The sequence below is a fragment of the Nansenia antarctica genome, assembly GCF_963989245.1.
Source record: "Nansenia antarctica genome assembly, chromosome: 4".
Lineage (NCBI taxonomy): Eukaryota > Metazoa > Chordata > Actinopteri > Argentiniformes > Microstomatidae > Nansenia > Nansenia antarctica.
In genome coordinates, this window is record NC_137689.1 from 65,840,081 (window position 1) to 65,863,254 (window position 23,174).

The window sequence follows — 23,174 nt, forward strand, 5'->3', positions numbered from 1 at the left end:
CGGCCTGAGTGAGATGGGACGTCCAATCACATCGCTCCAGAGACAGCACTATGATTGAAGTTAACTCTGACAGCTTCTGGGAGGTCAACGAAAGAGCTGTTGGCAGACCGCAGGGTGTGTCTTGGCCTCTGTATCACAATAACACATCCACAGCAGGGGAGACTGGTGGAGGTAGAGAACCTCTGAGGCCTGGCTTAGTCTGGACTATAGAGAAAAGAAGAACGGCACCTTGAGTGGGAGAGATTGGCAATTGTAATGGAAAATAATAATGAAGTGAAGAGAAAAGCCATAATGTATTCTATGTACAGCAAGTGCAGTTGCCTCCAGGCTTTTTTTCTGGCATTCTCTGAGTCAGTTCAGTTACTCCATGGATAACTTATTATTTTGTATGCATCTCTGCTCTTTCACTCCTCCACCCCACCCTGCCTCCCACCCTCCCTCCCTACTCCACCCCCCCCTTTAGTCCCTGCCCATCTGGTTCTGTCCAGACTGTCTTTCTGCCTACCTAGCTCTTTTTCCACAAACAGTTTTTTTTATTTATATTTGCCTCTAATATTATCATGTTTATTAAAGAATGATTACCGTGACACACTTGCTATTTGTACTTTGTATTGGTATAGTAATGTAGTATGTGTAATGCCTTTACTCTAGTAACAGTTTTTGTTATTACACAAGTGGAATAAGGAACACTGAGCTGCAGTCAACTATTCCACTGACTTGTGTAATGTGTGCATTACCATACCAAATACTTCTCAATCCCATGTCTCTGCAATAACAAGCAATAACTAAATGACTATGCAACATTGTGACGTTAGAATGATAAGGTTCTATCTCCGTTTAGGGTAGTTCAGAGATATTGAGCATCAACGTTTTTACATTCCATTATGTTCTGTGAGATGGAACCTTTGTATTTTATTAATTACTAACTAAAAAATGTCAACATTTAAAAAATAACACCACACAGGCATTAATAAACACCTAATGGATCAGATTATGTAAAAAACTCAATTTTGACAAAAATGGAGATAGAACCTTATAATTCTAACGTCACGACATGTTGATACAATGTTGTTCCTAGAAGAATTGCAGCATTACTACAGGTGAGCTACATAATGTAAAGTGTTACTACAGGTGAGCTACATAATGTAAAGTGTTACCCAGTTTAAGTTACTATATGGAACCTTTGACCTCTGGGAGAGCTCTTGAGCTAGGTGGGTCCCCATAATAGACAGAACTATTGTTATTAGCAAAGGTAGAGCTACAGTCAAAGACAGGACCTTTCAAAAACAATGCTCTGGAGAGTAAATCGATGTTCAGTAAATGACCATCTTTAAAATGCAGGACAGACCACACGCCTCCGCCAATCATGACACGACTCCATTACACGTTCATTTGATTGTGAAGGACTCCCATTGTCAGTATTAGAGGACTTCCTGGCATCATGGACTGGTATGGGTGTACGTACTTCTCTATTTCTGTTTAGAGACCTACAGTACAGTAATGCAAATCCACAAGTGTACTGCACTGTATGAGCTGACTAGTTTACAGTATTGGTAACACTTTATTTGGATAGTCCCAAATAGATAGTTTGTTGATGTTCAGTAGATGGTCACCTAACTGTCAACAACCCTAACCTTAACCCTTATCCTAACTCGAAACTTAACCTGAAACCTAACCCTAGCATTAACCCTAACCGTAAGCCTTACCCTAACCCCAACTCTATCCCTGAAACAAACCTAAGAATAACTGTAGCGATAAACAGAGTTGCAGTTGATAGTTTGTTGATAGTTTGAGCAAGTCTAGAGGGGACAATCCAAATAAAGTGTGACTTCCCCTGTCCTGTGCATGGAGGTGCCCTTCTGTTCGACAGGGAAACACCTACACAGAAAATATGTGATTGGTAGTCCCATTTTGATTGGGTGGTGGATTCATGTGTTCGTGTTTTTACACTATGATGTTGTCATGGCAATGTAATTACATAGTAGTGGGGCTGATCTTTATCCTTTTTGTGTATTAACAAAATGCTTTAAAGCTCAACCCCATTACGATGCAATTACAAAGCATTCTGTAGAATAATTGATTATAACAATAGAAATACAATGTTGTTACTTGAGTTATCATAGAATCCCTTCACAAGTACCTGTATATAGCAGCAAACGTATTAAGTGTTGTTTTATACATTTCAGATATAATAACTATGAGAAAGAAGGTGTGTACTTCACGTGGGCGGAATTAAGTAACGTTCCGTTGCTTGAATAACCAGAATCACAGTATTTATTTTCGACCTTGACTCCACAGTATAGCAACTAGTTATCCCCATGGCAATAATTTAGAAAAACTGCCCGGAAACAAAAGGTCACCATATCTCACTCTGTGTGAATTTTGTTGAGCATAAAATTAACTTCTTAATCTGTCAATGCAATGTGCTGCACCATACCACAAGAGCCTATTAAAATGCCATTAAATTCATGCATTAGTGACTTAAGCAGTTTATGGACAGAGAAATCCTATCACCTTAAAAATAGATAACAATTACCTGAGGCCTTCATTTGGAAGGAAGAGGACTGGGTCCACAATACATTTGGCTGCTCAAATGGCCGGTTTATCATGTTAAACCGGCACTTTGTCACTAGGAGAAGAAAAAAGTTCCCGATTTTTTTTTGCAAAGAATTGCGCTTTGGCCAAAATGTATAATGGAATAACCAGTCATGGAATAAATAATGGGTTTCTCATGCAAATGAGAATATGTGAATTAGCGTGGGTACTGTTGCTTCTTTCTCTTTGGTTATGAATCAACGAACAGATATTGAGTTTTAAGACAATTTAATCAGTTACAGGCAGATATATACATTACGTCTGTTCCCCGTGGACCCTGGGCTGGAAGACCGCGCTCTCTCTCTCCCTCTCCCCGTTCCGCTCCAGAGGGGAGGGGCCAGCGTGCATGTGTGTCCCTGCCCAACCCCCAAAGGTCCCTGTTGGTCATCTGGTTGCCATAGAACCCTCACCGTTAGAGGGCATCATGTCCCCGCATGCCCTGGTATGTGTGTGTGTTCAAAACATACTACATATTCATACATAGATCATACATACTACAGAAATATACGACACATCCCCCCTCGGACCACCCAGAGGGTGTTCCGAAACTAAACTACCATAAAACAAAAACAAAAACACAAAACCCCACAAAACATCCCCAAAATTTTTTTTTTTAAAATAAAATTAAAAATTAAAAAATAAACAACAACAGACAGAAAAACTACACCAACACACAACACAAGAAGCACAATAACACAGACCAACCCAGGACCAGTATTAGGAACCAAAGATATCATAAACAAAAAATAAAAAACAACCAATAATAAAAAGAATTTTGAAAATAACAATCACAATTAAACTAAACACAGTTCATCATGCACAAATCAATACAGAAACTTCCAACGACCGATGTTTTCTTTGTCCTTGAAGCGTCAGGGTCAGAGGTTACTAGCACTTGTACCCAGTTGGAGAACAGCCTTTACCGCTGTCTCAGATTGATAACACTTTCATAGTCAGCAGCTTCCATTTTCGTTGCGCTAGGAACAGAACCTCTTTCCTATCTTTGCATAACCACTACATCACTTCTCAACTGACATCAATCACATACGATATAGAAATAAACAAACAATACACAAATAATGACATTCAGTTATCATAACACATAATTCCCCAACAGTAAGCACAGGACAAAGGGAATGCATTAATGCATAGATCTTCACCTCAGGTGAGGACTAGTCTTCTGAAAAGTTCATTAACGTGGACTGAGTGACTGATTTTCCAAAAACAGTCAATGAGGCCCTGCCTTCTAAGAAAGTCAAAAATCATGTCTGCTATAATAGGTGCTCCTATCTTAGCAAAGTAAGTTTCCCATGCCCCTAAGACCGTTTCCAGCCATGCTATCATCTGCTGTCCATTCCCGTCGTTCCCTTTGATCTGCTGCTTCACTACCCTATTCATAGTCTTTAATCTTTTCCTAACTGGTCGTCGTCCGTCAGTGTCATTGAGGTTCAGGCAGCCGCCTGGTCCCCTCCCACGCTGATCAAGGTCTGGGGAGTCGCCCTCAGCATCATCTGAAGCATGGTGCAGGCACTCGCCAGCATCCCCAGTAGCACAGGTGTCCAGGCTTTGGACACTCCCAGGCTGGACCTCCAGACTGTCAACCCTCTCTGCTTCGTTAGTTTCTGGTTTATTGGCATCTGGACAGCTTTCCACTGTCCCCTCGGTTTCAGGCACTGCCGGTAATGTCACTGGCTGTAACACTGGCATTGCCACTGGCTCTGGCAACACCACAGCATCTCCTCGTAGCTCCTCCTTCTCAGGTTCTCTGGGGACCTCGGCACCTGTTGGCACAACATCCTGCCTACTCTGTACATCCACCCCCCTGTCCACCACCCGTGGCCCTATTGGGGTAGGGATATGCCCAGACACCACTGGTGTACCCACTCTGATGTTGTTTCTCCAACAGACCCCACATTGACCTAAAGCATGGTCAATCTGTTCCATCAAATATGGACTCCAAAACCCATATTTCTTGGTAATCTTGCGTCTTACCTCCCCCCTAGCCACATGTGCTAATCCATGAGCTTCCTGTATTAACATGCCTAATAAATCTGAGGGTGCTACAACCAACCCCTCATGATTCCTCCATAGACCTGTGTCATCCTGACTTGCCCCCCTTGCTAGCCAAACGCTCTTGTCTAACGTAGTTACTCTACTCTGTAACATCAATAAATCCTCAAGTGTGACCATGCCCTGTAATTGCTTTTCATGTGTGACCAGAAGACCTTTACCTGCCTTGTCTGCTCCTGTAATGGCTTTGGCTGCATCCTCTGCAGCCCTGTTACCTTGTGTGACATGTGATGAGTCAGACCTGTGTGTGGCACACTTCACTATGGCTAATTCCTTTGGCTTCATCATGGCTTGTAACAGCTTCATGATCTGTGCGTGATGCTGTATAGGCGTACCATCAGTTCTCTTAAAACCCCGCCCCCTCCATACAGCTCCATTAAAATGACAAACATTATGTGCATAGGCAGAGTCGGTGTACACTGTCACTCTCCGTCCGGTTCCCAAGTTGCATGCTTCTGTGAGGGCAATCAATTCAGCCAATTGAGCCGAGCAAGGCTGAGGAACTGCCTCAGCCTGTTCTACAATAAACTTTGAATTTTGTGCTTTAACTAAGGAATACCCAGCGCACAAAGTTTCTCCTACCCCGTAACAAGACCCATCAACCCAATATTCTATATCAGCTCCCTTTAAAGGCAAAGCTTGTAGGTCTGTTCTATGCTTAATCACTCTGGCTGTCGATGGAACCTGAGCACCGGATGGCATCGTCACCTGACATCCGTCAGGTGTGCATTTTACTGTACAGTTCAATTGGCATAGAGCATCTCTCCCTAGCAGCCCTGTTGGCGTGTGTTCTGACACAAGTGTTGACAGAGTTGCTCTCTGTCCCTTGTACTCTAAGTCTACAAGCTCAGTTGTAGGAATCAGCTGTTTAATTCCCTCAAATCCGATTGTCTTCACATATTCTCTAGACATAGGGAGGTGCGTGGCGCCTTCAGGCTTCTTTGTCACCACCAGCTGGCACCTCCCACTCGGATCTTCCGGGCACCCCTATAGGCCAGCTGCTGGGCCTCCGTAAGGGTTCATCACTCCTGGAGCAGGTGTAGTAGGGGGCCAATATCCTCCTCCTTGGCTCCCCCCTGCGCCCCCCTGGGGCCTGTTGCAGCAGGCACAGGCTAGATGTCCATTCTGGTCGCATTGACATGGTTCTAGCATCTCCTTCCCTGCTGCTGTCCATCCCCCTGGTGGTGGTCCTTGGCCAGGCTGTGTGTACATCTGGTATGGAACCGCTTGCACCCCTGGTGGCCCTTGTGGGTATGGATACCCCCCTTGTGGCCCCTGTGGGTAGGACTGGTAAGTAGCAGGATACCCCCCTTGTGGCCCCTGTGAGTAGGACTGGTAAGTAGCAGTCTGCACTCCAGGTGGCTGTTGCTGTGGGGCTAAAGCCTGCACTCCCTCTATGTTCCTCTCGCTTTCAGTCAATTGCAAATGAGTCAATATTCTGAGGGATTCTTCGTCTCGTGCCTTCTGTATCTGAATGTTCTTTCGATATAACTCAACTTGATGAGCTACGTGGTCTATATAAACAGCTTTGTTCATGTGTCGTAGCCCCACCACTTCTGCTAGCTTATCCTTAACTGGGGTAGGAAGCCCTTCTTGTATTTTTTCCCTGATTATGGATTTTTCTAAGGGGTTATCTTCAGCGTCTTTCCCTGTCACACTTCTCCATTGAGAGTGCACACGGGCAACATAACCCCTGGGATTCTCATCCCCCCCCAGTGGCTTCACAATGATATTGTCTGGGTGAATGTGAGTAGGGTAGGTCTCTCTGATTGCTTTCCACAGCCTGCCTCTGTTTGCTGCGAAGAGCTCTGGATCATAAACTGATGTATTGATATATCTATGAAGTCCTGCCTTCATCAATATTTCCTGCATTGTATCCAATCCTGCAATAAAAGCTAAGAGTCTTTTCAGGTCTCCCATCGCGGCCTGCGTTCCTGTCAGTATCACGTCGACCTCTCGCGTCCACGAATGTCCTCCCTCTTGAAGAACTGGGAGTTTCTCGATCACTTCAGACAAATCTGTATGATGCCACGGATGATATTCCATCTTGTTACCCCGAATCAGCACTGGACAGTTCTTTAATGTATTTGATGACATTCGGTGACAATCTCCCTCTTTCTCCGGGCGTCTTCTCCCACCTTTCCTTTCGGCTGTGGCTATCATCTTCCTGACCTGCGCGTTGTAGCCTCCATCTGCATTGTCGTCATCACTTGAGTCTTCACTGCCATCTTCGCTGTCATCTTCCTCGTCACTCCTGTCGTCCCCTTTTCCCCTTGGCTCCTTCTTCTTCTTCTGGGAATGATCCTCCAGTGCCTTAGCATATGGAGGGGGACTGGGGGCAGGACACAGGTCTGGGGATGAAATGTTCAATTTCTGTTCCAGTGTTCTGGCCAATTCTTTTTTCTTTTCCGGTTCCATCTGAGCTATTTTCTGTCCCTCTACCTTAAATAGATCTAAAATAGCTAACTCTAACTTGCGTTTCTCTGATCTAATCTTTCCTCTTTGATGTGCTTTGTGCCCATTGATAAGTATCTCCAATGTTGCAATTAATTGTAAATTAAGGTTGCCCTCTTTCGGCCACGGCTGTTCAATGTATGCCCAACGGCTATTCCATTTCGTAGACATTTTGCTAATTTCCCTAACAAGAGGATTCATTTTTTCCACTACAGCCATAGGGGATAACGTAGCCAACATTCCACGATGTTCACTAATATCTTTTAACAGCTTCGTGGAATTCGACCCCATTCTACTTGCTCAATATGCTGACAATATTCTATATTAGATAAGGTGTACGCTTCTTACAACCCACCTTCCTATTGTCTTGTTTGCTAAACAAATGCTAGTCCAATATAACTGTATTAACCGTCCCCACAAAACCCTGCAACTCAGAATAACAGATTTGCCTCTTGTGTATGTCAGTGCAGTATTAACTTAAATCTAATCTCTGTGTAAGTACTTTATACTTAAATGTGTTTCCTAATTGTTTATGAATATGTGTCACTTAATTACTCATTCAATACTAATTACAGTTCTGGTCAACACAATTATTAAATCACAAAGGCTGATCAACACCTAAGTATTCACCGATCCACAAAAACCCTTTTACTGCTCAACTATCAAATATGTACTATTCTGCTATTCCTTAATCAAACACTGTGGAAATGACCTAACTAAAATAAAATATGTAAATTACAAATATTAATTATAACCTGTAAAGAAATCGACTTGTTAAGTGAAAGGAATGAATGATTAGTTAGAATTATTCATTGACACTTCATTGATGTAAACCTGTAAAGTCATTCAGCTATTTATCAAAATATCAAAAAAGGAATGATTATCATTAGATTATCACAAAACAATTGATCAAAGTTTTGTGAAATAGATAATGAATGATCTGAATAATTAATTCAACCAATTAGTAATTAATTAAATTAATTAAAGTAATTTAATATAGAACAATCATTTAAAAACATCAATCTATGAGTGATCTCTACAGATCTCTCGTCAACATTCTATGCAAGCAGGCAGGGCCGTTTTATTGGGGTCTGTGACCCTGCTGTGATTCTGCTCAGGGAAAGCAGCCTTGTCTAGGCTCACGCACAAATTGCCTCATATGCTTTGAATCTAACCTAAAGTCACAATCTATCTTTACTTTTAACAAACTATGACAAATATCTTTAAACTACTTTAAATCCCCCGATGATCAATTCACTATCTTTCTATCTTTGAATCACTACAATCTATGTAATGCAACAATCACACGCAACGTGTCTGTATGTTTGAACAACAGGAGAAGAAGGAGGAGAGGGAGGGGCTAGTCTTTGTCCTTCTCTGTGGGGAAACCCGCCGTGGACTCCCAGATCAATCTTTACAACATAACATTGCTTTTCCACAATAATGCCATCTTCCACGACACAACAACTTCACGATTATCTTTCAATCCAGTTAGACTATTATTTATCTCATTCAAATATTCTACAATGCAGTCTCTTCACAGAGATATCTAGGCTTCTTTGTGTCCGCGTGTCTGCGCGCGTGCCCGAGCGTGCGTGTTATCGCTCCGCTTACACAGGACAACACAAATGGCGTCTACGCTCTGCTGACAGTACACTGCAAATGGCCGCCCACACAATGGCGTCCCTTCAAACAGACAAAAGAGCCTCACATGTTCTCCACTGCTACAATACAAAACAGACTACCCAGTCCACCCACACTCCAACACATAAACACAACCTCACCGAATTTTACACAGACACACACTCACGATATTCCGTAATACCGCTATTAGTTACACAACTAATATCTTAACATAAAAAAGCGAATTACCAAATTCAGCCCTATATCACCAATATACCAATCTAATCGTATATTTACAAAAACGGACTTCAAAATCCGGCTCTCACCAACCCCAGCTTAAAGACTATGAAAGATGTGTTTCAAGTTACTTTACTTTAAACCTTAAAGTTGAAGGTTGTTTTAGTCTCAAAGAAAATGTTTGAAAACCCAGCTGTTGCACACGCGCCCCTAGCGGTTTAAACAGCTTACCGTCTTCAGAGCTGTGGCTTCAGCTTAAGTTTTCAAACGTAGATTTCCTTTTTTGGACTCCTGGCTGGCTCGCCATGTGTTGCTTCTTTCTCTTTGGTTATGAATCAACGAACAGATATTGAGTTTTAAGACAATTTAATCAGTTACAGGCAGATATATACATTACGTCTGTTCCCCGTGGACCCTGGGCTGGAAGACCGCGCTCTCTCTCTCCCTCTCCCCGTTCCGCTCCAGAGGGGAGGGGCCAGCGTGCATGTGTGTCCCTGCCCAACCCCCAAAGGTCCCTGTTGGTCATCTGGTTGCCATAGAACCCTCACCGTTAGAGGGCATCATGTCCCCGCATGCCCTGGTATGTGTGTGTGTTCAAAACATACTACATATTCATACATAGATCATACATACTACAGAAATATACGACAGTACCCAGAGAAGCGTGAGGAGATCCTCTGTCTTCAATGAAACCTGTTCACTCACCCTGTAGATTGCCTCGCATTCTCCTACTGCCCGCACTGATTAAGCAACACGATCAACATGACCAGTGGAGTGTCTCTGTTGAGATGTCGAATCACCACACTGTTCTTGGCATGTACAGTGGCCTTCAACCTTACTGTAACGTGACAAAATAATTATTGCCAATAGAGTAATGTTATGATAATCAGCTTGAATGGAAATGTCAAATTCAGCTTTTCGAAACAGTTTCGACAAACTCTGTTGAATATGCATAGTGTGACACGGTCTGGTGAAAAGGTCTGCATGTCGGCAATTCTCAAGTCGCACTCGATATAACAAACAACAGTTTTAGGATCACTAACTACTTGAATGGAGTGAATTGGATTCAATTAACGTCCGCTGTAGGCTACTGGGTAAGTGACACGTGGCTTGTAAACAAACTTACGTTTTAGGACGTGTTCAAAAGCAATGACTGTGTGTGTGATCATCTAATTATGCGTAGTTATGTGTTTTTAGCATGTTTGATGTTCTATCAGCATGCTGTGATGTGCTAAACATGCAGTTAGATATTCATAGCGATGTTCCTTCTTAGCTGATAGCTACTAGCAGCTGTTTTGCCTGTGTTTTGATTCAGATCGAGATTCTCCGGTATTTGGTTTGAGGTGTACCAACATACAAATAAGCATAGCTATTAAAGATATTATATTCTTCAATAATGTTCAGATTTCAGTGTATGACACATCATTTGAAAGCTTACAATCTGCACTTTCATAATCTGGAGAAAAACCTGAAAATGTACCGTGAGGACCTTTTCACCAGACACGGGGTGTTGATGTTAACTGTATCATCTGGCTGGCTATACTCCAAGTGTTGACAGCTGGTTATGCCCATCTTTGCATTTTGTTAAGCCCCTCTCCACTGGGCACAGAATCAACCTTAGCTTGCCTCTGTTTGGTTTGCTTTGGACGGTGTCCATGTTGAATTATGAATGCCTCAACATCTGTGAGTTACACAGGTCGTGAAATGTGGCAAAAACCACCATACTCACTCTCCATCCTGCACATCAAAGGTGATTCTTGGGGGCGCTTAGGTGGCGTAGCGGGTTAAGCGTTGACCATGGAACCGCCGGGGTCCCCGCAGGGGTTCGATTCCGGCCGGGGACATATCCTGCATGTCATCCCTCCTCTCTCTCTCACCCATCCTTCCTGTCTAAATCTCTACTGTATTTGTCAATAAAAAAAATAAAAAATAAAAATATGAGTGGGACTGCCCCAAAAAGAAAAGGTGATTCTTGGGATACTGGTGACTAAAGTATGTTTTCTCTGTGTTCTCTCATTCTGGACAGATCTTCCATATGACCTACGACCTGGCCAGTGCAGTGGTAAGAATATTTAATCTGATAGGGATGATGCTCCTTCTCTGTCACTGGGACGGTTGTCTCCAGTTCCTGGTGCCTCTCCTTCAAGATTTCCCTCCGGATTGCTGGGTGTCGCTAAACGGTATGGTTGTAAGTATTATACATTTTTTCGTCCTGTTTGTTTGTTTTTTTTCTTTCACATTTTGGAAAATGTTCACATATTTTGTAGGTTACCATGTAACCATGTATGTTACTGTAACATACAGAGCATCCTGTCAACATATATAGAATTCAATAAGAGTTCAGTCAGCAAGTCCATATGTGTATTTAGAAATAGTTCTCTGATATTGTTTGATAGCTCTGAGGGTCAGTGAAGTTGACCTCAAGTTCTGTAGGTTATACTTTTACTCAAGTGTTTTAGATCGATCCATCCCATACACTGTTAATTGTTTGTGTATTATGTTCGGCCTTGTACAGTCTTATCTTGTAACTAGTACACAATAGTGTTCCTTTGCCATAAAATACTAGTATAGTACATTTCTAGTTTTTAGAGCATTTACAGACAATGTTTACAAATAAATGTAGATTTACTACAGAAAAGTACTTTCAAGTCAATATCGCTTGTTTTAATATTCTGATGGTTTTTACACCAATCGTTTTTTGTGGGAAGCCTGGGTGTCACTCGTTTTGGCCCTGGGCCACATTGGACCAAATGCAACCTGATGCTGTCCGGGAAGAAAATATATTTGTTAGTACAACTAAACAAATGTCCACTGCTGTGTGCACCGGTGCATCATAATACGTACATACTCAACCTACACTCAATGCCTCATTTCCACAGAGCTCAATATTACAGTGTTACAGTAGCCTAGTCAAACTCAGATTAATGTCACTTTTTCAAGATTACAAGTCTATTACAATAAATAATAGTAAACTAGAGACATACAATATACATTTTTCATGTCCTCCAATCGGGATGGGGCTGTACAGTAGGGATTCAATGAAAAGAATAAGACATTATGCAAGCGATGCTTTCTGATAGAACATAGTTGTTATCTTCCCATTTCAAAGCTGATTTATCCTTGAAAAAAATTATTCCACAAATGACTGTGGGCCTGATCTCTGACACCCCTATGGTAAGCCAGAGGGACACAGAGAGAGAGAGAGAGAGAGAGAGAGAGAGAGAGAGAGAGAGAGAGAGAGAGAGAGAGAGAGAGAGAGAGAGAGAGAGAGAGAGAGAGAGAGAGACAGAGACAGAGACAGAGACAGAGACAGATACTCTCTTTCTCTCTCTCTCTCTCTTCTCTCTCTCTCAGTCTCTCTCTCTCAACCCCCCCCCCCCCCCACAGATTAGACTGTTTTTCAACCGTTGCAAAGCTCAAAGGAGGGATGCACTTTAATAGGCAGGAGCAAATCTCTGTGCTTCATTACATATTTGTCATAGGTCTTTAGCTTAGCTTAGCATTGCATTAGATAACAGATGGAAGAGAGAACCGTACACAGTTATGCAACATCGTATTGTATAATGCTCTACAGGGCTCAGTTGACGTTAGAGGAAGCGCTCTGTGGGCTTACACACAATAAATGATATATATTCTCAATTGGTAAACATTGTCTGAACTACCCAAAGAGATTTATATAATAGTCATTCAACTCCATCACTGTGCAGTTACAGCTTCATTCACTATGTGATGCAATGTTGTTACTAGAGTAATTACAGTGTTACTACTACTAGAACAATGTGTATAGTGTTTTAAAGCTGAATCGCACCTAAGGATATGTGCAGTCCTGACATAAAGAAACAAAGTTTAGCCCTTTGCTTCCCTTGATCTTTTCAGAAAATTGATTTACTGTCAGACTGATTTGGAGTTGGAGCTGGAGCTGGAATCCATTTAAAGTGCTGCAATGTTTGCTCAGAGTTGATTCTCAAGTGGCATTGTTGGGCCAGGCTGAAGATCTGTCTTAATTTAGCTGCTCTGATGGCAAGAAGCCACCTGAAGAGCTACTGCCTCAACCCTGGGGATGCGGGGGTTCTACAGTACGTGCCACAGAATTTAAACTGTTTATGTGGAGACTTAGATAGTTTAATTCCCCAATGTGATTAAAAATACATCAATAACAGTCTCCACATGCAGACCCGTGCTTATGAAATTATTATGAAAAATTCAAAGACAAGCCGAGGTAAAGTGCAATGCTCTCATACTGGTGCCAGATGCAACACTCGGAAACCACAAGAATAAGTTACACTATAGGGGTATGCCTTAGGCCTGTTTACCATAGATACTGTAGAGATGTTAATGACATCCATGGTACCCATGTGACTGCCCCGCCTGCTACAGTGCCCCAGTGTACAGTAATATGCAGTTATGATGGACTGGAACATGAGCTGACCGTATCAATATGAATGTTCCCTCCAAAGCTAAAAAAATGGCTTTTGGGGGTAGATTCTCTCTCTCTCTCTCTCTCTCTCTCTCTCTCTCTCTCTCTCTCTCTCTCTCTCTCTCTCTCTCTCTCCCAACCTTTCTCCCTACACCTCTCTGAGCTATATACTGTAAGGCAGGGAGGTCAAACGCCCGTGGTTTGTTCAGTTCAGAAGGATGAGAAAGGAGTTGGAAATGGTCCCCTCAGGGTGCAGAGATCTTGCCCTTTTTTTTTTCTCAAGACAAGCATCTCTGTGATACACATGCACATACAGTGCTCCCAGTCACTACACTGGAGGTGGAAATGTCACCGTTTTTCAGCATCACAACTCCCTATCCCTCCCTTATCTGCACACTTATTCTGTCCGGCGATGGGGAAAGTTGCCAGAGCTTGCTCTTGCTTATTCAGCCTGGCTGGGAGAATGCTTTCTTAAATTAAAATGAAATGATCTTGCAATTATGTCAACCCCCTCATGAGTGTTGGTTGCAATTGGTCCATGTTGAGGGGTTTTATGCAAAATTAGCCCAAAAAAACAGCTACTGTACTATTTCCATTTCCTGTAGCCTATCTTCCTTAAATGACATGCTATGCAGATGCTTATAATCATTACCGTTAATTATGTTAACGATGAATTCCCCAGTGCTAGGATATTTCAGCCTTGTTCATTGTCTTTCATTTCTACTCAAAGCCTGCATAATTTACAATTATCAATAACTCTCTGCATGTACGGTACAGTCGTTAACAGGAACAAAAAAAAGATGAAAACTAAACTAAAAGGCTAGTTTGCAGCCCATGTTTTCCCTCTGGACTGTGCGGCTCCCAGCGGGGAGGCCGTGGTTAGCCAGCCATTCTTTTGTTTGGGTACAGAGTGAGCCTCCGTGAGCTCCAGGAGGGCCACAGGGAGTGGGTGTGAGGCTTCACCAGCCATGCCTTGATGGCCCTGGCCCAGCTGACTGTGTTTACAGTCCTTTATCCTTCATTCAAATTGAATCGTTAACAATGCGGTGCCAATTAGTGAGTGTGTGGCACATATTGTAGAACCTAGAGGGTCCGAACACACGTTTATGCACATTTATATGTGTGCTTGCCAACGAGATAGGGATAGGATCAGTTGAAGTTATATGAATTAATAAATAGGCCCGATATTGTCTGATTAAATTGTACACGCAAGGAGATATGAGTCATTGTTCACACTGTACACATGGCAATATCGATTCATCTAATTAAACCAGTAATTCATGTACAGTAATTAAATTAATTAATTAATGTGACAAGAGATTAATGTGACAAGAGCAATAACCTTGACATTGAGATTAATATGGCACCCGTCTTCACAGTACATACTATAAATAATGAATTTCCTCTGCATTGTACTTGGTTTATATCTCCCTTGTAACATGGTGAGAACAACACAAGCCCAGTCTGCCTCTAACCCTACAGTATGTGTCTGTTTGGTTGGCTCACTGTACGTCTTCTGTAGACCCAAGGCAAGGTGGGAACGTGCTGACAGAAAGCCCCACAGATCCAAAGTGAAAAGTACAGACTCACTCTGACGTGCTTCTGTCCATCCACTCAGGACACATTAGTGTTCCCACTGAAAATCTTCCTAATAGCTCACTTTTTATTGTCTATTTTATTTTATTTTATTGGCTTGCTTGGCGTTATCAACCCCCCCCACACACACACACACACAATGCACTTCAGCACATTACGGATGCACATGGCTGGCATCCACCACTGCACTTATTGAACTCCGGCTGTCTGAAACTTTCTCCTCTCTTTCAGAGGATAGGGAAAAAAAGAACTTCTTGAGCAGGTGTATAAATACTTAATTTCATGCTCACTCCCATCAAAGTGACTGGCAGTGAAAGTGAGACCACAGCATCAAAGTCCCTCTGCTTTCATTTGCTCTCCTGAGGAGGGGTATTTTAATCTCTCCCTCAGATACAGAGCGCATTGCAATTTTTTGTTGTTGATTCGTCGCTCCCTTTCTTCCTCTCCCAACAGGGTGAAGGGGATGCGGTGTGCGGTTGTAGATACTGCTGAGTGGTGGTATTGTACGGAGTATAGGCCGATTATCTGCATGACTAATGGGTCGAGAGTAGCTCCTTCCTCTTTGGAGCTGCATTTACTTAATCACTAGACAAGATAATGTGGTCGTCACTGGCAGCAGGGAAGGGGGGGGATGGGGTGGGGAGGGGATGGGTGGGCCGCTGGGTGCTGACCGCTGACACCTCCGGCCTGGCCACTCCTCATGGGGAGAAAGAACACCCACTTGTCAACAAAACTCTGGTGGCTGTCCTCCTCATGACTTATACTGCATATAAATGTGCCTCTCTGTGAGAAATAGGTTCTCTTTTTTTTTTTTTTCTGTGGATCAATTCCCCGGCAATGGATATGTTTTCTTCTGTATTGTTGAAGAATACAAAGCAATACATTGTGAATGGATGCCAGGTCCCGCAGTGTACTGCAGTGTTTGTGTGGGTGGAGGTGAGATGGAGAGGAGGGGAAAGGGTGTGGGTGGTGTGGTGGTGGAGGTGGGAGGTGTACTGGTGGAGGTGGGAGGTGCACTGCTGATGCAGGCTTATATGAATTTTGATCGCGAGTGTGTGCTGAGGATGTGTTGGGGAGGATTAATGCTCCTGCAGAACACTGGCTAGCCCATGCATATCCACACTGCCCGGGGGCATCACTCAAACTCCCCTGGCCTCTCTCGTCCTTGGCCAGCCCATCATTGCCCCATCCATCTCCTCCTACTCTGTCGTGACTCACGTCCAGTAGCCTGCTCCAGTTTAGAATTCATAGATTAATCAAATAACTATGTCCTGTTCTCACGTGTTTGTTCAGTCACTGTGTGTGTGTGTGTGTGTGTATGCGTGTGTGTGTGCGTGTGCATGTGTGTGTTCTGTGCATGTGTTCCCCCGACACTCATCTGCATTTTGGAAATTGCAGATACAAAATTCACTTCACTTCCCTTTTCCAGAGCTTAGCAACTTGAATCCTAAGTAGTTTTTTCAATCAGTGGGTAGTTTGTTTACTTCGTTATCTTTGCAACACCTTCCAGCTAGTGAAAGGGCCTATTGTATGAGGATTAACAACCGTTGTCAGAGACTCTTCTAATAATTTCCAATAGTACTCAAGGTATTTCCCAAGAATATCAGTCTTGTTGTGAAGCCATCTCTACAGGTCACATGTCAGACCTCACTCGAGGATAGCGTCGGCTCTCATGAAGCACTCATTCTACTGAAGATCAACGATTATACAGCTGGCTGACGTATACCCAGCAAAGCTTATCTTAAGTTAGATCAAAGTTGTTCTTAGTTACAGTGTGGAACTGTAATATATCTGGAAATATATAACAAACTACCATACATGAACGAGGCTAACAATTCGTATATTTTGTAAAGTACACGAATAAGAACGTGTTCCAGTTTATCCAGAAAATAGCAAATGACTTGGCAGTGTGTCTTTCAAAACACAGACTCTGCACAGTGTTTCTCTTGTTTTCTGTCATACTACATATTATTGGTGGTTTATTTTGGCTGTCCAGAGATACTGCTTTGAATTTTCCTTGTTAAACTTATCTGCTTGATTTATGGTTTGATAAGGATGCCTGCAGGTCCCATTGCTTCCTTGCTGTGCTGTTCAGAGACGGTGGTGTCCTTTGTGCTCAACTCAGTGTGAACAGATTGTGATTATCTTGTATAATTGATCAATAAAAATGAACATATCACATTTCTTATAGCCATGGAGCATGGGTAGCACAAACAGTGTGCAGTTGGAGAGGGAAAATGCAGATTAGGCAATTAAATCCTGGAGCTACAGTACATTTTCATATTTATGTTCTTGTTGTCTACTACTTTGTTGTACTACTACTACTACTACTACTACTACTACTACTACTACTACTACTACTACTACTACTACTACTACTACTACTACTACTACTACTACTACTACTACTACTACTACTACTACTACTACTACTATTACTACTACTGCTCCTACTACTAATATTATTATTAAATTATTAAATGTCATCGTTGTACCTAGAAACTAGTATCAACCACACTTGGGAAGTTTTGATTAACATTAACATGGCAGTCAATATGAATAGAACTAACAATCAGAGAACACCATAAATGTACATTTTAACCAATTAACAGTCACTTTTATGCAAAGCGACTTACAATTTAGAGATTACAGGGACAGTCTCCCTGGAGCAATTTGGGGCTAAGTACCTTACTCAAGGGCACACTAGTGGGGATGTTCCCAGGTGAGATTTGAACTCATGACCTTCTGATTACCAGTCTAACTCACTATCCACTGGGCTAGGCGATCACTACCCCCACTACCAAATTGCATTTGACAACCAGTGTTAGTCAATGTAGAACATCTTACACATTTTATTGAAACATATATGGTTTGTGAATTAAACTTGTGACCCGCTGTACAAGAACAATCATGAATGAATGAATGGTCTTTATTGTCATTGCTATAGTACAGGTACCAAACAACGAAATTTGGGAGGGGTGGCTCCCCAGGTGCTAGGAAAGAAAAAAACAACTAAAAAAACAAGGGAAAGGAGCTGGTTTACATAAATAAAGGCTATGTACACTATCCACTATACTATACTGTACAGATAAAACGACTAGGGTTGTCATATTGCACATAGTGTTATTGCACATTCATTTAAAGTGTCGCAGTGTGCAGGCTTGAAATGTACACATTTGTGCCTCAGCACTACACCTGATTTTTTCAATCCAGCAGCTGCCATCAATCCGTCCAGACTGTCCAGGGCCCAGAACCTAGGTCTTTGCTGTGTTCAGGGCCTGGATGGCCCTGGGGTAGAAGCTGAGCTTCAGTCTGTGAGTCCATGTGTTATGACATTTTCATCATGGCTATCACGTCACAGTCATGGTAAGAATGTAATAACACATGGCCTGTCATGTATTATTGCTTGATGGACTATTGTGAATGGGCTCCATTCCTTGCATAACAATGAACCCATCCTCCGATGTCTATCTCCACCAGCCTCCTCTGATATGTGCAATAGCTCTTTTGTTAGTTTATAAACCATTTGAATATTAACAACTGTTCAACATCAAAGCCTCTAGAAACTGCCAGTATCTGTACTTTCATTTTCTTTCTTGCTTTTCTTAATTCTTTTTGCCATGTCACTTCAGGTTGTTCCATCGCCAAATTCTCTCCAGGGCTGTTATGCTGCCTGTTAGTCTCATGGCCTATCCGTAGCATCAATCACTACGTAGCCCGTAGCCACATGCAGACATGATATCTGGATGAACGAGGACTATCGATCGTCATCACGTCCACACAAGACAGCTAAATGTTGCACCTGGAACCTTCAATCATACTGTATAACATTTCCCTTGTTAGATTTGATACTGTATTTTGTTACCAGTCGCTGCCAGTGATATCCGACTCATGGATTATGTTACGTTCCCCGATATCAACACCTCAAAGGGGGTCGCTCAAAATAAAGGGAACTAACACACACCAAAAAAACACGAACAATCAAACAATGGAAAGGGGTTCAGAAGGGGTCCGGAAAAAGGCAATTTACTGAAGGTTGCAAAGCACCCACAATTGGGTTCCTAAAAGGCATCCACCATGGATGCCCACTAGATTTGACAAATAGTGCAAACCAAAATAAATCCCAAAACGGGGCAGGGAGTAACTGAAATATCTTGTTTTAAAACTAAACCAAACATAGGGAAAAGCAACACGCAGATGTTATTTTGTTCTGAGTAGCAGGAGGTCACCAGAGGTGTTATCCTGCCAACAGCTTGAGCCCACCTGAGGCACTGGGCCTGCAGGTCTTAAATAACCCCCCAGCTGAGCAGGTCCTAATTACACCAGCTGGGCAAACAGCACAGCTTAAACCCATGCAGACTAACGAGGTGACCAGTGTGCACACCTAACCACACTTGATCTTGTCATGAAACCCTTGTTTCTACTTGTTGGACAAGTAACCACTAAAACAAAACTCTCAATTAATACAACTGTCAACATGAATGTGTCGCTCTGTGAGACCGCACAGCTCTGTTAAAATATTCACATGCAAAAAAGCTCACGTCCATAAAACAGAATTGCTGCACAAAGTTTCTAGCCCCTCTAAAAAAACCACCAAATAATAATCTACACATTTTTAAACAAAATAGCCATAGTTAAACTACTGGAAAAGGTGCAGCCAAACCAAAATGTTTTTTGTTTTTTTTAATTACCACAAAAAATGTTTAGTAACGGTCACAACTGGCCATTACCAAAAAGTAGGTGCAGTTCACGATAGGAGACTGGCACAGGAAGGTTATTGATGGCCTCTACTTTCCCTTAGCCCCCACCTTTCCGAGGTACTTCACCATAGCTTGGGTGATTTAGCTCTGGGATTTATGTATCGGTCTCTAGCCCTCTAATTGTTTACACTGAACATAAACCACAAACCGCCAACTCCTTTCCGATTTATTTTTTGGCACTGTGGTATTGTCTAGTTTTGGAGAAGAGTAAGCCAATACGCCTCCAGCAAAATGCCTTGAGGATGACTGATGATGACACTCATTACTGAAAGCATTGCGATGCAAAAGCAGCAAAGCTTTCAGGTTCATACTGTATCTCTTAATGATGTATAAAGCACAGTGCTGACACATGATTTTGGATTTGATGTCAGCTAGTCTGGATTTCACTGTCTAATTATAGCCATGATAAGGAGCCGCGGTAAGCTTAACATACTTTGGCTTTAGCCATGCAAACTTGAGTAATATTTGAACAGATTTCATTATCAGAAAAGTGAGGTATAAAAATAAAAATAAAGGTACCATGTGTATCGAGTGTACGGTGCCAAAAGTCACTAACGTTTCAATAAAAGACAGGAAGCAAAACTGACTGCCGTGGGCCTTTAATAACAACTTGTGCACTCACCTCTTTGCTTTCAGTCGTGACTAAAGAACCATTTATCACGCTTCCATGATCATTCCATGTTCACTCATGTAATGCTGTAACATACCACCACCCTCCCCCCACACCACCCACAACCACACATGCACATGGAGGGGTTGCTCATGGTTTGTTCCTACCAGTTGCATGTACAGTAGCATGTGCCATGATGCTGGGGGTGGGGGGGGTTCTCTGCTGCCATAATGGTCTGCGATGGATGGGTTGGTTTCTAACTCAGCTGAGTGTGTTGTTCAATCCAACACAAAAATATTCAGATAAGGTATCACTATCAACACTCCCATGTAGATAGTGTTTATGCCAACTTATTTAACATACTGTATTTTCTCTACGGCTTTCATGAAGATAACCCTTTTACTCTTGGTGAAAATAAAGACATCATTAAAGTACATTAAGTGGATTGTTTCTAGTTGAGATTCATATCGCATTTGCTTGATCAGTGACTGATGCAATTCTGATGCAACAAATTACAAGTACTAATTCCACCGATCTGGAGTTATATTTTTCACCGTGGCAGCGTAATGTAATTATTGCTAAATTGTTCCATCAATCTGTGAAAGAAACCACTAATCAGCACGAATATTAGATTTCATCATAATAGGTCAGTCCCATCCATGATGGATGCTGTGGTTTTAACAGGGTGTGGGGGTGCAGCACAGAAGGTGTCTAACAGCACAAGACAAAGTGTGGGTGGAGAGAGAGAAAACTTTACGATGAGATATAGCCAACAGTGTGCATGAGCGTGATGAACGGTACTGTTCTAGACAGATGAACGGTACTGTTCTAGACAGAGTGTTTTTTGTGAAGTAGTCTGTGTAGGTAGGAAGCCCCCCTCAGCACTTTTTGTTCACAGAGGGAGAAACAATTGGAGGAGTCAGCAACTCAGAATGACTACACAGCTGTACCAGGGAACTGTCACATCTGTCTCCTAATGGGGCTCCAAGTCACAGATTGTGCCTAGGCCTGGGTCCTGTTTGGTGGATTTCACGAGAGAATAGGATTTATGCTACAGGGAAGAAGTGCAGCTCAGAAGTGTACGGAACAATGCAAAAGAAAAATGTGTCAAATGTGACAATTATTTACAAGGAGTGGTCCAGCAGCCAGGTTCACTGTGTGGTCGTCGGATAACAACCAAATGGTCAAAAGGGTCAAAAAGCATGGCCAGAATATAAAAAGAAAACAAATGCCCTATCACAGGAAAATAGATATGTGACAGCGGCTGGTGAAACCGGGAACAAGTCGGCAACCAATCAAAATGTTCAGACTTTTATTCTGAAAAATGTAAATTAATGTCAACGTTGTTGAAAATCAAATAAAAATTCGGTGAGTAATCACCACTACTCGACACTAACTAGGTAGGAGTGGGGATTACTCACTGAATTGGCTTGACTAGCGAGTGTGTCATTGATTTTCAATGACGTTGACATTTATTTAAAAGTTTCAGAATAAAAGTCTGAACATTTTTATTGGTTGCCGACTTGTTCCCGGTTTCACCAGCTGCTGTCACATATTCCATTCTGCTGTATTGTATTCTATTGCGAATAGACTAGGGGAATAGACTAGGGGAATAGACTAGGGGAATAGACTAGGGGATTTCCTTTGAGCAGAAAATCATCTGACAGCTTTGTTTTCCCTCCCAAATAAATTCCTACTGCATATGCCTTTGAAAATCGACTTTCCAACATTAAAAACACTGTATTTAGAAAATAATAATAATAAGATTTAACAGAAGAGTATGTTACCCATTCAAACCAATGTGTGAGATGCACACGCCTTACACTGCAGGGATGACGTCCGTGTGTGGACTGAAGCAGGGTGCCCTGCCAGTCCTATATTTCTGCCTCCCTGCTTCTGCACTGAATCTTAATAAAGCACTTGTGATAATCGGCCCTGAGAAGGAAGAATCCAGGCCAGTTCTCTTCCCCACTCATCCACTGTGAAGTATCCCCAGGCCAAAGACAAACTATACATCAGCTGTCCACAACGAATGGAAGTAATAGATGTTGATTAGCGGCGCCCACAGCCATCAATTGTTTTACACCCGGTGGCAAAACTAGGGTAGAGCGCTGAGATAGGGGGGGGGAAAGTTTAGTCAGTCAGTGTGAGCATTAGGCTCTCAAGCATGAAGGGTATGTTGGCAGGATGCTCAGTGAGGGTTCAGTGATCCATCAAAGAGCCTTGCTGGAAAGCCTGCGCGCGGTAACTCCCCCTGCCCCCCTTCTGTCTCCTCCACCCCCCAACCCCCTGCAGAACGACTCCTGGGGCAAGCAGTACTCTTATGCCCTTTTCAAAGCCATGAGCCACATGCTGTGCATCGGGTATGGTGCTCGGGCGCCGGTCAGCATGTCCGACCTGTGGATCACCATGCTGAGTATGATCGTGGGCGCCACCTGCTACGCCATGTTCGTTGGCCACGCCACTGCTCTTATCCAATCGCTGGACTCCTCCCGCAGGCAGTACCAAGAGAAGGTAAGGCCATACCGTTTATATACAGTATGTAGTGTTTGTATGTTTTAGTTGCCATGGCCAACTTTATGTGTTGCCCATGATCCCCCATGTTATTCGCTTTTCATAAGGTAAGTGATGCTGATCACTCTGTATTATTTTTTAAAGCTTTAACCTTTTTGAACACATAATTCTTATTCATCAGAGGTGGATTAGGCCTCCTCTCTTCTGTGAATGTGTTTCAGGGGTTGTGTACTCAGAGATCACAGCAGTGCCTATCCAGTAACTTCTGAAGAGGATTTTCTCCAGCATATAAAAGCTC

At 42.6% G+C, this 23,174-nt stretch overlaps 1 protein-coding gene across 1 annotated transcript in view; it reads left to right on the plus strand.

Annotated features, from left to right (window-relative positions):
* hcn1 (hyperpolarization activated cyclic nucleotide-gated potassium channel 1) overlaps positions 1–23,174 on the plus strand; it is a gene marked incomplete at both ends in the record, with an annotated part of 70,610 nt that overhangs the window by 24,616 nt on the left and 22,820 nt on the right. Inside the window, 2 exons of the mRNA XM_080530178.1 lie at positions 11,006–11,167; positions 22,658–22,876. Of these exons, the coding sequence (XP_080386304.1) occupies positions 11,006–11,167; positions 22,658–22,876 (381 nt within the window). The remainder of the gene's footprint in view (positions 1–11,005; positions 11,168–22,657; positions 22,877–23,174) is intronic.